General features: G+C 36.5%; 1 protein-coding gene and 1 non-coding gene across 2 annotated transcripts; one reads left to right on the forward strand and one right to left on the reverse strand.

Annotated features, from left to right (window-relative positions):
* On the reverse strand, nucleotides 3529-9465 carry LOC109229014 (oxidation resistance protein 1). Its single transcript, XM_019394312.1, has 8 exons — nucleotides 9064-9465; nucleotides 7388-7899; nucleotides 7208-7280; nucleotides 6257-6337; nucleotides 6109-6172; nucleotides 4828-4915; nucleotides 4209-4293; nucleotides 3529-4021 (listed from the first exon to the last, which is right to left on the reverse strand). The coding sequence occupies exons 1-8, from the start codon at nucleotides 9226-9228 to the stop codon at nucleotides 3938-3940; spliced, it is 1152 nt and encodes a 383-aa protein (XP_019249857.1). The 5' UTR covers nucleotides 9229-9465; the 3' UTR covers nucleotides 3529-3937.
* Nucleotides 9551-9623, forward strand: TRNAR-ACG. The gene has a single exon. It is a non-coding gene; the product is annotated as a tRNA-Arg (tRNA).

Raw genomic sequence — 14926 nt, forward strand, 5'->3', positions numbered from 1 at the left:
TATACATGACTTAGAACCTGAGTGTGAATGACTGATTTCCTGAATCAGGAACGGAACATTTTGAGGCTGGGGTGGGGTTAAATACACCGTCAGTTCATGAAAATTTCATATCGGGTGGCCTTAAAACATAAACATACTCCTATAAACATATACTCGATTTAAATAATGCACGTCTTTTATCCAACATATTTGGCCACACATCATCCATTTAAGGTTGTAAATAAGTGTAGTTGTAGCTATGAGTGCTCCATAAAGATTAGCCGATCATGCTCAAATAAAGGAAGAGAATTGTGGTACTTAGCAACCAACTTAAATACTCTTAACTATAATGAATCGTCTTAATGCAGCTTGAATGGAGCACAATGACTTAGTGATCCGACTAATTTGCCCTTTCTAATAGAGGAATTTACGCATAATACAACCTTCTTACAACTAATTTTTAAAAAACTACATAAGATACAATTTACTACAACTTATTAACATTTTAATTAAATCATATATAGTACAACTTTTCATACCCCTTAAATATCTCCATTAAGGCCATCTAAATAGGAAACTCGAATCATTTTGAGTATTCAACCTATTTCAAACTTATCAAATACTCGCTTTCTCCAATATACGTTATTTTGCCATACCTACATGGAGAAATCATTATTATCATTCTTTTCCACAAGTTCATAGGCATAAAATTATTTTCTGTTTCCACTAAACCTTCTCCTTTGCCAAAATTGCCTAATCACTAACTTATTTTTCAGTCTCCACTAATCTATTCTTTCTAATCTCCCTTTATCATCCCAATACTTCTCCATACTAATCTATTCTTTCTAATCTCCCTTAAGCAAAAGAAGCACGACGAATATTAGTAATGGCTAAATTCGAAAATGCCATGTCATTATTGAAGGATATAGAACCATATTGATATAGTTCAGTGCATGGGTGGCTCGACTATAAGGCCAGTAAAGCAATCGCCTGGTACCCTATTTTTTGGGGGGCTCTTTTTTTCTTAAAAATGTATTGCATATATATTATTAAAAAAATGTGTGTACATTTAAATTTAAAAAGAATTTTTGTAGCGAAAGTAGAATAATTTTAATGTGAGGATCGTTGTAATAATTAGAGAATGGAATAATTTTTAATGAATAGTTTCCTTACATGGATAGAGTAGCTAATTTTTTGCCTAATTTATATCCTAACAACTAATACACGCACACATTATTATTTATATATTTACCTTTTTCATTCTCTCTTTTACTATTCGTATTCTCAATATTGAAAAGTCTCTCTCGGCAACTTACCGCGGCTTACAAGTTGTTTCTTCAAAATATCAGGCATTACAACAAGCAATCATATTGAAGCAATGCAACACTTCTCGTTATTATTGTATCAACTTATCTTGCTCTATAGTTTCTTACTCTTTGATATCTGTTACTATCTATTGTTTCCTGTACTTCGATTGTCTTATTTATCTGTGACAGTTACTGCACCTTTTTAGACTGCTTTATCATGACTTATTCGCTTTCGTTACTTTCATTTTCATACTGCACTGAATTGATTGTCCTTATCTGACCTTTTTTCTTGCCATGCTTTTTCTTGTGCCGAGGATCTTTCGAAAACAATATTTCTACCTCCCAAGGTAGAAGTAAGGTTTGTATACACTCTACCTCCCCAGACCTCACTTTGTAGGTTTTCATTGGGTATGTTGTTGTTGTATATCAACTTATCAAATTCTTGAGCCGATTTTATTATCTAACTTTATTTATACTTTTTCATTGAAAATTTATCGTTGATATTCTTACTTGGGATCTCTCTCAGAAATTTGGCTTCAGGCCCCCAATCTTGTTGAGACGGCCCTGATTCGGTGTAAACATCCATAAGTTTTTTTCTTGGAATACATACGTACCCACATGAAGGCTTTGACAACTTCATACAAATCCAAGACGTCTTGCTCCCAAATTAACATTACTTATCTATGATACTCATATTCTTTGGAGTAAAATTACATTGCATCTTGAGAAGTTAACTTTCGTTAAAGTCCTTACACAACTGGTGTAAAATAAATATGTAACGTTCTTGAAATGTTTTTGTGAGATGGTTAAAAACTTTCAGTTGGCTACAGAAAGTGGCCAAGTTTCGTCCCATTGCATTATGTAATAATACATCTAACTCATCAGTAAGATCAATGGTTGATCGATCATCAGTAGCGAAAGACTTCAAGATACCAAATTAATTAGCTTAATGAGTACACATTCAAGTAGGAACCTCAATACACAATACTTGAGAACTCTGTTTTAAAAGGCTGAATTGGGACTCGCCCAGGGGCGGAGCACTCGTAAAACGCCCCTGGGCTTATATGTGGGGCTTAGTTCCGTGAGACTTACGCCTCGGCCATCGGGGCTTACGCCCCGGACACGCCCAACGCCCGGTGTACTGGGCTCGCCTAATAGAACTTTATGTAATTGTATGTAACTAACCTTGTAAATCTTCAAATTTTCTTAATAAATCGTTGACTACTCAAAATTAATTTTTTCCTAAGTATAAATTATTAAGTTGGAAGTTTTGTCATAATTAAAATAAAAATTATTGCACGTTATCCACTAAGACTACTATGATAGTTAATTTTAAATAAATCTTTCATTTAAAAAGTATTTATTTATTAACTATTGTTATGTCTTTACTATATAATAGTCCATAATTTTTTTTATAATTATTTTTCTAATTATTTTTTTTCACGTTTACGAGATACTACTTATTAATTTAATAGCTCAGTATTAGCTAGTAACTATGTACAAATAATTAGTTATCATGGTATTGTATGGTGAATTATGTGTCACTTTATTAACTTGTTGAAACTTAAAAAATGAATGATGCTTGAGAATCATATTTAAATTGTGAATTATGTTTTTATAAAAATTCTCTTTCAAATAGAAAGCATATTAAATAAAAGGAGTATTTTAAGAAAAATATCAAATTATAATATCGGAATTCTTTCAAGATTCATTACTCCTTAAGAGATACATATAAGATTTCGTATCGAATACATTACTTTTGATGTTTGAGTTGTAACGACATTGCAACTATTCGTTATGATATATGTCATACTTTTCGTATTATTCATAGTTGAATTATAATTTATTAATATTTTAAATATATTATTTGTTATAATTCTGTGATTTTAATGTACTTTTATAATTATTTGTTATTTTATACTATCTTAAAAATTCATGAAATTAGTAAAATTTATAGATCCGTGGAACTTACGCCCCATGTCTCAAGGCTTACGCCTCGCCTCGTCAGAGGTAAATCGCCTCGTCTCACACCCCCGCCTTTTAAAACATTGCTTGAGAATATGGCTTGAGAGGTTTAATTTGACCCAACACCAGGACCAAATATTATACTGTCAAAGATTTCGACTCTTCGGATGTAAATAGACAACACCAAGCACCTGCTCAAACAAGTCTAGCTTGCATCTTAAATTCAGTAAAGAAATATTCTTCTGCAGCATCAGCAGTGTAGATTATAGGTTCGGCATAACCAGTAACTTTGGTCCAAACCCTGTATTTCTCTTAAGAAATTCATTGAATATGTACACAATATTAGTTTGGAACCCATAACTTAAAAGAACTAGAATCTCAAGCCCATAAACTTCAAATCATGGCTTCGCACATTAGCCTCAGTCACTGGAGAAAAGTTTAAGGAATATTTTTAGTTGGCTCTCACATTCATTCTCATTTGCCAAAGCAAATAAGAAGAAAGGAGCATTTTATCAAACTTGTTCGCTATACATGTAAGGGAACACATCTATACAAGTGTAACATTGTTGCTTAACATGTGACAAAATATGTACAAAAACTATCCTGCATTCCACATGGTGCTCAAGCACGGGCATCCAACAGACACGATCATTTAGACTGGAAGGGAAGCATCTGAAAAGCGGTAATTACCAGCGGCAAATTCCAGGTGCCTCCGTTCGCAAAAGGGAAACCATCTCTTCGTACTTGGAAGCATATACAAAGCCCCATAACTGCATGGCACATGATAAATGTATATTGCACTCTTAAAGTTAACTTTCATATAGCTAAGTGCAAACAAACTGCCCTGTGACAGGCTGACACACGCATGCATTTAGATATACAGACATAGACAAGGCAGGCCACAACCCGCACACGTATGCAAACACAAAACACACAGAGATACAGTTGCGAGTCTACCTCAACTTCCTTAACTTCAAAGTCTTCAGTGTGTGCCAAACAAGAATTTCCATAAGTTTCTGATGTTGCACTTGAACCTGTTAGCCTGAAAAAGTCGACTTGAATTAATCCCAAATAAGCTGAAATCATAAGATTTGATTTCATAGTAAATATATTAAGTCAAAAAGGTGAGGTTCATGACGATGATGATGATAGTTTCTACCTTGAGTTCATTGAGAAGGTTAATATTTCAAATTTTGACATGACAACCTAAAATTGGATGGACGAAGAAGGTAACTCCCAAGAGGCTGTGGGGCATTCGATAATCCTCCTTTTTCTCCCTTAATTGGAGGACATTATGATACTAAGTGAGAAGTGGTGAAAAGGCATACAAACATAACTCAACATTAGATTCAATAAGTTGAAACATACATAGCCAACACAATCTTTTGGCTAGCTTTTTTGGTGCAACCTGGCTTTTGTTAAAGATGTAGTTCCATGTTAGATATGAGGGGGGTCTTGCACAATTTGTAATGCACTATCTTAGTGTTGTTACACCATTTATAAGATTTCATCTTTACTTATTAAAAAACATAAAGCAATGAAATAAGGAGCAAAAGAAAGGAGAAAGAAATCTTACAGATCCCCATCTAAGTAGAGAGCAAAATGACCACCACCTCCCAAAGCTAAATACTCCGTGGAGCAGACAGTGAAATAGCGATTGACACCTACTTAGGCACCAGTATAAGTGTCATAAGAATTGATTTGAATTCTAAACAGTCCTAAGGCTGATCGAAAACATATCCATAAAAAGCAAGGAATTGAATAATAAGAGTCAAAAACAGAAACAGTTCGGGGTCATTTGGTTTGTGAACAAGTTATACTGGGATTATAACACGGGGTTTAAATTAAATAATGACGGGATTATTTATTGGATATACTTTTATTGGTAGATATTTGATAATTAAAAATATATCCAATAAATAATTTGGAGCAACGGTAAACTTGTTTCCGTGTGACCTTATAGGTCACGGGTTCGAGCCGTGGAAGTAGCCATTAATGCTTGCATTGGGTAGACTGTCTACATCACACCCCCTGGGGTACGGCCCTTCCCCAGACCCTGCGTGAATGCGAGATGCTTTGAGCACCGGACAACCCTTTTTTTATTTGGATCATTTGACTAAAAATGAAATATGTGGGTATAATATAAATCATATGTCTTAATACACTAGATAGTCTTGGATAAATTTTTATCTCCAATTTTAACCTTGGCTTTCTTAAAAGACTTTGGGAGAAAAGTTCTCGAGAAGAGCAAGAGTGTCATTTTGTGGTTTTTTTCTGGGGATTAGTAATCCGAGATTGTTATCCCACATAAAGTGTGGTATAAAAATACTACATTTGTGGTTAAAAAAAAAAACCGGGATTATTTATGCCGAAATAAAAACACTCAACCAATGCGAGATAAATGATCCCACATTTTTTCAGGGATTATTATCCCCTATCCTCCCGCTCCAGTCATGCGATCATGCCAGGATTGGGACAGTCGTGATTTCGTAGAGGAAAATATGACTAATTTCTGGAAAATAGTAAAACGATTGATTGATACATCTTTGGTATACACCATGAATACAATATTTTATAGCTTGTATGCTTATGTTTTCATCTCTCGAATGACAGTAAATCATGTAACCAATGGATTAAAAAATGTTTCAACCCCATGTTCTCCCACAAGTGAACCACTATCTTAGTTCTCCTTTTGATCATATATTTCACAAACAACAAAGGATAATGAGGCTGAACAATCCACTCCCATCCCAATGTATTAATCAAATTTATACAGGACAGCAAACAAAAAACAAAAATGGAATTTTGTTCTCCAAACATGAAATGTCTGGTAAAAATATAAGGAAAAAAGAGATACCTGTGGGTCGAAATATAACAGGTTGGCCAGATACATTTGAGAAAACAAATGAATTATTTGTACCCTGTCATATAACACAATCAAAATCAAGAAGAAAAATGGAAACTCAAACACAACGACATGTTTTGAGTTTTCAGCTCAAAATTACCTGATATCTTCTCTTAGTAGTTGCCCTTAATGGTGCATCAACTAGGCCACCAAATACAGCACCGTTGTGATCCCCCACAACCTATAAGATATGGACGACATGAGAGAGACACAACTAGAGTCTCATACCAGATTTAATAATCTGTAAGTTTGACGTCTTAATGACTACATCCACAATTCACAGTGACAGAAAAGAAAAAGAAACCAGACACAGGAATGATTTTAACTTCAATAACGCAAAAAGAGATAGAGCGCTCAGATTCATACAAAAAGAGCAACCAGCTAGAATCAAAAACTAAAGTGAAAAATTTACCGCCTTTGACTTCAAAAATGGCACACAGCGAGCTTCAGAGGCGTTTCCAGCTCATGATCAATCTTTTTTATTTTTCAAAACAATAACGCCTAACCCAGAAATCTTGAGTTCCAAAACTATCAGAAGGAATAAATTACCAAACTATGAGTTTGTCAGCCAGGAGAGGCATTACTTAGGTCTTGTTATGAAACAAGGACACACCTCGTCTTTTCAGTGAAAATATAAATCCAGCTGACCTCCCTGAAATTGGAAGGATTACTTGGTTTTCGAAAATATGATTTGGACTGCGACGGCAACATTAACAAGTTAGGCCATAAAAAGATAACAGGACCTGGGAATATTTGATCATCCATTCATAAATCATAAGATAGCTGGGTCCTATTCCACGGATAAGCCAGCATGGGGATTCTACTCTTTGTTAAGTTCAAACAGATTTTCGTATAAGGGAATGGAGATTATACAGTAGATTCTTCGAGAAGTGAAATACACACACCTAACCGACAATAAAACAATAAGTCTTATCTATGTAGACCATAAGCAATCAAACAACTGTTCAAACTGTAAACAAAACTATTTTCCAACGCGTTACTCCTGGTACATAATTCTTTATAAGCAATATATATCTCTAAAAATAATTACCAGCAGACTGATGCCATGCCAGAGTAGGCTTCTCCTATATAACGTTGAGAGTGATATTCCATTCCTCCATGTACTGGCAAAACAGAAACGAGAAGTTAAATTGGAAAGTAGAAGAGAGATTAAGCATATAGATGCTGCTGAGAAAGGAATTCAAATTTAATTCAACTTATGATCCCCTGCCTGTATAACAAGACCCACTTCCTGTCCTGCACAAGCACTGGCAATGCAGCATAAAGAGCGCTTCTAGCCTTCTCAGAGAGGAGCATTGACGGCTCGGAAGTTTCCGGAAGATTGTTCTGAGGAAGTTTCTGATTCATATCTTCCAAGGGTATCTGATCATCTCCAGCAACTTTGGAATTACTTCCATCATCAAACACCATCTCAGAACTGCCCTTTGCAGAACCCTGATTTCTAAAGCCGCCTAGTCTAGCGACTCCGTGAAACGCTCTACCAAGGGACTGTTTACCCCTGGAAAGTATACTTTTTCTTCTGCTAGGTTCCTTCATTATAGGTTCAGGTGTTGACTCGTCTTGCTTGCCACTAATGTTAGACTTACTCACAGATCCTGAGGTCGACAGCAGAGAATATAGAAATGCGGTGAAAGAAGATGTATCAGGACCATCAACTAAATCCTTGGAATCTTCCTCTGCATATGACTCATGCTTACTTCCCTCTGAATCAGATTCATCTTCCTAAAGAAACATAAGAAATATTATTAGCATACTCTTTTAAATTAACTAAAACTCACAGTAAGATGAAAATGGGAAATATTACAAAACCTCTTAATTGTGAGTATACTGCATACCAAATTATACAAAAACAACAACAAATACACCTCAGTCCCAAACAAGTTGGAGCCCGGCTATATAACTGACCATGTTACTCCATTTAAACTCATATTGCATTCCAAATTATATGGCCCAATATTTATAATGTTATCTATGCTGCAGTATTCATCTAAAATAACAAGCAGTGAATACTAAAAAGTGCTTATGATGCTGCAATCCTAGTCATATCTTGTACTTCTCTAACCCCTAGACAATCTAACGATTACCTTATGGCGGAAAAATCAACTAGAAACAAACTAGATAGGATTTACCTGAATTGAGTCCCTCTGAAAACCAACAAAAAGAGTTTTAACTTATATATACTGACTTTACTCGATACTGACAGTAACTTTTTACTGTTCCTCGAGCCGAGGGTCTACCGGAAACAACCTCTTTGCCTTTATTAGGTAGGGGTAAGGTTGCTTACATACTACCCTCCCCAGACCCCACGTATGGGATTAAACTGGGTTTGTTGTTGTTGTTGTATACTGACAGTGCAAAGAAATGTTTACACTATAAGGTCACTCAAAAGATATTCACAGATAACCCTCCATAAAAAGATGGAATTTGTAATCTTGAAAATTAGGCAGATTACCTAGGTAAAGCTGACCTGATAGTGTAAAGACGGTCGGTGGATATTAGTTAAACTCCAACAAGAATATATAAGAAAAGAAAATTCTCACTTGCCTTAAACTATGATTAGGAAAAAATTGAGCAATTACCCAGTTCAGTTAAAGATTCCAGATTATATTTTACACAGACCCAAAGCATAAATCTCAGATTGAATATTAATAGGTCAAAATTAAAATTACTACTGTAGTAAGCAGTAACCAGAATGTTTCTCCAAAAAATTGCAATTTAGCAAAGAAAAAGTAGCTCAAGAATTAAGCGGAGCACAACTACGCAAGTCAACCTAAATCGTTATTGCTGATCAATTTCCAATTGGGTATTCAAGAGCTGAAAATTATTAACCTCAGAAAAGAAAGGATTAATTAGTATCACGAAATCCCAAAAAATAATTAAACTTACGGGTACAGGAGGGGGACGAGGCTTTAAGGGTTTATCAGAAATGGGGTTGAGAATAACAGTGGCAACATCTGATACAAAGTGTGCTGCTTTACTCCTTAATGAACTCTTCTTCTTCTGTTGAACAAGATTCTCTTGATTTTCCTCTTCTTTGTTTTCACTACCCATTATTAATCTTATTTATTACTAAAACCTTTGGTATGAAATTCCACTATGCTTTTGTGATGCTGCTCTAATATCCCATATTTTTCAATACCTTCAAAGGCAAAACTTCAGAATATACACTTTTTATTTTCTGTTGAAAAGGAAAGTGGGTGGAATATTAGGAGAAAAAAAAGGAGAAAAGTAGAAAAAGAGTGTGTTGGAAGGGATTTTTCTCTCTTCAGTGGTTAGACATGGATAATCATCAACCATCTCACCACCATTTTGTTTCTGTAAAATGTAATATACTAAATATTTTAATATATTTAAGCAAAATATTTTCAAGAAGGACTCTGTGGCCCAATGGATAAGGCGCTGGTCTACGAAACCAGAGATTCTGGGTTCGATCCCCAGCAGAGTCGAGTATTTTACCCTTTTATTTTTTTTGGGTGTTCCAAAGACGCTACACTAATTGTTCTGTTGTTTCAATAAATTAACTGCACAATCTAAACTAGCTGGAACTCATACTCTTTTCTTTATCCGGGGTTGGACTGTATAAGCAACTTTAGTTAAAGGGTGTTTGGATTGACTTATAAAAAGTAGCTTTTAAGCTAGAAGTTAAAAGCCATAAGTTGGTAATACCCAGCTTTTGGCTTGTTTTTGTACTTTTTATGTCTAAAAATAAGTGCTTTTAAGCACTTTTTATCATTGCCAAACAAACTAAAAAATGGCTTAAAAGCCAATAAGCACTTAAAATAAGCCAATCCAAACACCCCCTTAGTCTATCGTTTATGGTCGAATGCTATAGCTAGTGAAATGTTTGAACTTGATTTAATGCGTCGATTAGCTGCAAATAGGAACAACTGACTTTGAGAACTAGGCTCCTAGGCTGTTATTTCCTCTTCCGTTATGACGATGGAACATCTTTAGTTATCCGGTCCTTTTAAGGAGGTTCTGAGACTTGAAATTGAAGTTAAGACAATGAACTAATAGCGACGTAAAGAGCTATATCAGTAAGAATAATATGTGACTCTTAGGTTAATAATCCTCCAAATTGATGTAAATTAGAGTTGGAATTTGTTCATATAACATGGTTAGCACATGAATATTTACAAACCTTAGTCCTAAATCCTATGAAACACCAAGAAATATTACACTTTCAGTAAAACGATCCCAATTCAAAGGCCATATCCACTTCTTGCAATAATTATCGGATCTCACTCCTATCCATTTCTTCTTCTCTCTGTTTTACCATATTCCTACTTGAATTTGTAACCCATGTGTCTTTAAATGTCAAAGTTCTTGTTTTGGTTTGTCTAAATCGCAAGCATACTACTAAAAGATTTTTGTTACTAAGTACTCACTCTGCCCACTTTATGTAACATTCTTTCTTTTACAATCTATCTTAAGAAAAATAATATCTTTCTATAGTTAGAAATAATTTAATTTTGGAAATACATGGACTAAAAACTACCATAATTATATGTGGGCCTAGTTGAAATTAAGAAAGCCTTCGAAGGCTGCCACATGTCTTCAATGTAGTTTCAAAAGGTCGACGTCATGAGGTCGAGGAGGTTCAGTAGAGGACCAAGACGAGCATTCCCTTTAGTAGAGTAGTAACGGTTGGTTTTAGAAATAAGGTTCCCCAGAGAATATTCTAGCAAATATTCTTTCCAGCGTATTATTTAGGGTTTGATGGCTCATGTACCCTTATAAATAGAAAGATATGTAGTTATAGAAGGGATTAGACACTCATTATAAAAAATAATACACTGACATTCTCTGAATATTCTTACTTTATCATACACGTACAAAATCCACCTTTTCTAGATTTTTATCTATCTTTTGTTCCACGATCCAAGGAGGATCCGATTATTCAAAGGCTTATTACCATCTATCTTTGTCAGAAGGAATATTAAGGAATCTCTCCCCTTTTCAGGTGACCCACATCCATTTATTTACATTAATGCCTCCAACTGTCATTTATTGCTATTTATTGCTATCCTCCATATTCTTGGATTATTGATTATAACATTCTTGTTGTTATTGCTGCTCAAATAGCACACGTGAGATCTTACTACAAAGACATTTGGTCTATCTTTTGGATATTAATATTGGCTAAGATCAAACCAACTTTAATATAAAATTCGATTGTACAAGCCTAGATCTAAATTTTGGGTCATACAATTTGGCGCCGTTTGTGGGGATTTTCTCAACCAATTTTTTAGTTTCCACTAGATCCACAACTCGCGTGACTTGTTAATCTAACAAACAACCAAGTTTATCGACTTGTTAATCTAACAAACAACCGGGGTTTATCTCTTTTCTCTCTGCGTACAAAAGTCTCCATGGCAGGTAACCAAGGAAACAGAACCAAGGCGACAGATAATGTACCCCTCAACCTGTGATGACCCAAAAGGTCATCACTTGTTTTTAAATTAAATTCTGTATTTCGAGGCCTTAAAAACCTCTTTCAGCATCACCTCGATTTGCGTGCACAGACTGGGCGTGTAGCCGGAAGTCTATATGTGAAAATCTGTGAAAAATGATAAAATTTGGCTTTAAAATGAATTAAGTTGGCTTCGGTCAATATTTTGGGTAAACGGATCCGGACCCGTGATTTGACGGTCCCGGAGGATCCGTAGGAAAATATGGGACTTGGACGTATGCCCGGAATCGAATTCCGAGGTCCCAAGCCTGAGAAATGAATTTTTGAAAGAAATTATTTTCGAAAAAATGTAAAGGTTTTTGAAAGTGAAATGTTATGTGAAACCTGTGGTATCGGGCCCGTATTATGGTTCCGGAGCCCGGTACAGGTTCAATATGATTTATATGTGTTGTCGGTAAAATTTGGTAAGAAACGGACTTGAAACGACGTGAATCGGATAGCTATTGAGAAAATTGGAAATTTGAAGTCTTGAGAAAGTTTCATGATTTTGATGCTAAATTCATAGTTGTTGATGTTATTTTAGTGATTTGAATGCACGAGCGAGTCCGTATGATATTTTTAGGGTGGTGTGCATGTTTGGTTTGGAGCTCCGAGGGCTCGGGTGAGTTTTGGATAGGCCACGGGGTAAAATTTTGAACTTAAGGAATTGCAGGCCTGTAGGCTTCGCATTTCCCAACCTCCCTTCGCAATTACCAGTTCGCATTTCCCAACCTCCCTTCGCAATTCCCAGTTCGCATTTTCCAACCTCCCTTAGCAATTCACAGTTCGCATTTCCCAACCTCCCTTCGCAATTCCCATAACTGCAGCCTGCAACTTTTTATACTTAGCCGAAAAACAACCCTTTTTCACATCTTTTCAAAACAAGAACTCCCTAGGACGATTTTCCAAGAACAAATCTTCTTCCAAATCGATTGTAAGTCAATTTTTACTAGTTTCCTTCAATCATTAACACCTTTTAACATGATTTCAACTCAAAATCAATGATTTTCATGGGGGAAATTGGGTGTTTTGGGTAGAACCTAATTTTTTCAAAAAATGAGGATTTGGACCTCGATTTGAGGTCCGATTTCAAAACAAATTATATATTTGAGTTAATGGGTGAACGGGTAGTCGAATTTTGGTTCGAACCTCGGGATTTGACCATGTGGGCTCGGGGCTAATTTTTGACTTTTTGGGAAAAGCTTTAGAAAATTTATTTCCATGCATTAGAAATTATTTATTGATGTAATTAAGTAACTTGTGACTAGATATGAGCGAATTGGTGGTGGAATCACGAGGTAAAGCTATAGTTGAGGCTTGAACTGAGTTCGTGGCATCGAGGTAAGTGTTTGGTCTAACCTTAGCTTGAGGGATTAGGAGTTGTGTCCTATTTGCTACTTGTTTCTTGTTGAGTACGACGTATAGACATGGTGACGAGTATCTATACGTCGGTGTCGAGCATGACCGTGAGTCTTAAATTGAAATTATTGTGTTATTGAGAACTACTACGAATGTCAAAGTTGTTTACTCCCTGTGTTGAGCAAGGTTTATAATTATTTTCGTAGAGATTACTCATGGTTGAGCATTTGTGTTAGTTGAGGTACTAGATGTTGGAACAAGTTTGGTTATAGCCGATTTTCCCTTGCCGGGATGTGTTCATTCTTATTGTTGACTCCCTTGCCGGGATGTGGTAGTTTTTATTGATCCCTAGCCGGGACTCTTGTTATGGTTGATGTTGATTGTATATTTGGATCGGGTTGCACGCCGCAACAATGATATATTTGGACCGGGTTGCACGCCGCAACAATGATATATTTGGGTCGGGTTGCACGCCGCAACAATGATATATTTGGATCGGGTTGCACGCCGCAACAATGATATATTTGGGTCGGGTTGCACGCCGCAACAAATGATATAATTGGATCGGGTTGCACGCCGCAACAGTGATAAATGGTATGGATCGGGTTGCACGCCGCAACAATGTTGTTATATGCTGGGATCGGGTTGCGCGCCGCAATAATTGTTGATACAAAGTGTTTATGGATTGGATACAAGTTCCTTACTGTTTCGCTGTGAATTCTATGTTGTCCTTATGCCTTTATTCTTGGTTTACTGTTGATACTGATATACCCCGCAGCATGTACCCCCTCCCATCTTTACTTGTTTATTTCTATTTTATTTTCTGTTGTATATTAGATAACTGTACAGGTTTATTTGGTAGTCTGGTCCTAGCCTCGTCACTCTTCGCCGAGGTTAGGCTAGGCACTTACCAGCACATGGGGTCGGTTGTGCTGATATTACACTCTGCATTATTTTGTGCAGATCCCAGTGCTGCAGATTTCGGACCGCAGTGAGGTGTTAGCTTCTTACTTACCAGGCGACCCGAGGTAGTCCTGCAGGCGTCCGCAGTCCTTGGCGTCTCCCTCCATCTATTTTTCCTGCTTCTCTTACGTAGTTCTAGAGACAGTATTTTGTTATTTCTTTCAGACCCTTATTTGTAGTACTCTTAGACAGTCTGTGAAGTTGTGACACCAAATCTTGGGTGGTTTTGTTATGGGATGGTATTCGCAGTATTGTTAAGCTTACAATTTAATTCTTCCGCGTTTTAAATTATGTTGCTATAAACTGTTGATGCTAAGTCATTAAATAAAATAAACATGGAAGACAGGTCAAATAGTTCAGTTAGTTGGCTTGCCTAGCTTTCACTAGTAGGCGCCATCACGACTCCCGAGGGTGGGAAATCCAGGTCGTGACAAGTTGGTATCAGAGCACTAGGTTACATAGGTCTCACAATTCACAGACAAGCTTGGTAGAGTCTGAGGGATCGGTACGAAGATGTCTGTATTTATCCCAGAGGCTACAGAGTTAGGAAAAACTTCACATCTATTCTTTCCTGTCGTGCGATTTTGTTCTCTCAATGCTAATTGAAACCTCTACTCTTGTTCTTTCGCGAATGGCGAGTTCACATATCGCTTCTTCAGCCGAGCAGCCGCACAGACTGGTAATGGATCAGCTACATCTTCGGAGGCTTGTGGAGGTTGGATAGGTCTCACCAAGCTCTTCACTACTTATGGCGGTACACCTTCTGAGGATCCCCAGAATTATTTGGACAGCTGTCATGAGGTTCTCAGGAACATGGGGATAGTTGATACCGATGGGGGCGATTTTGCTACTTTTCGCTTGCCTGGATTTGCCAAGACTTGGTGGAGAGATTATTATTTGGCTAGACCAGCCGGATCGCCAGCTTTGACTTGGGAGCAGTTTACTCAGCTATTCTTGGAGAAGTTTCTTCCCGTT

Source organism: Nicotiana attenuata, chromosome 7 (assembly GCF_001879085.1).
Source record: "Nicotiana attenuata strain UT chromosome 7, NIATTr2, whole genome shotgun sequence".
Lineage (NCBI taxonomy): Eukaryota > Viridiplantae > Streptophyta > Magnoliopsida > Solanales > Solanaceae > Nicotiana > Nicotiana attenuata.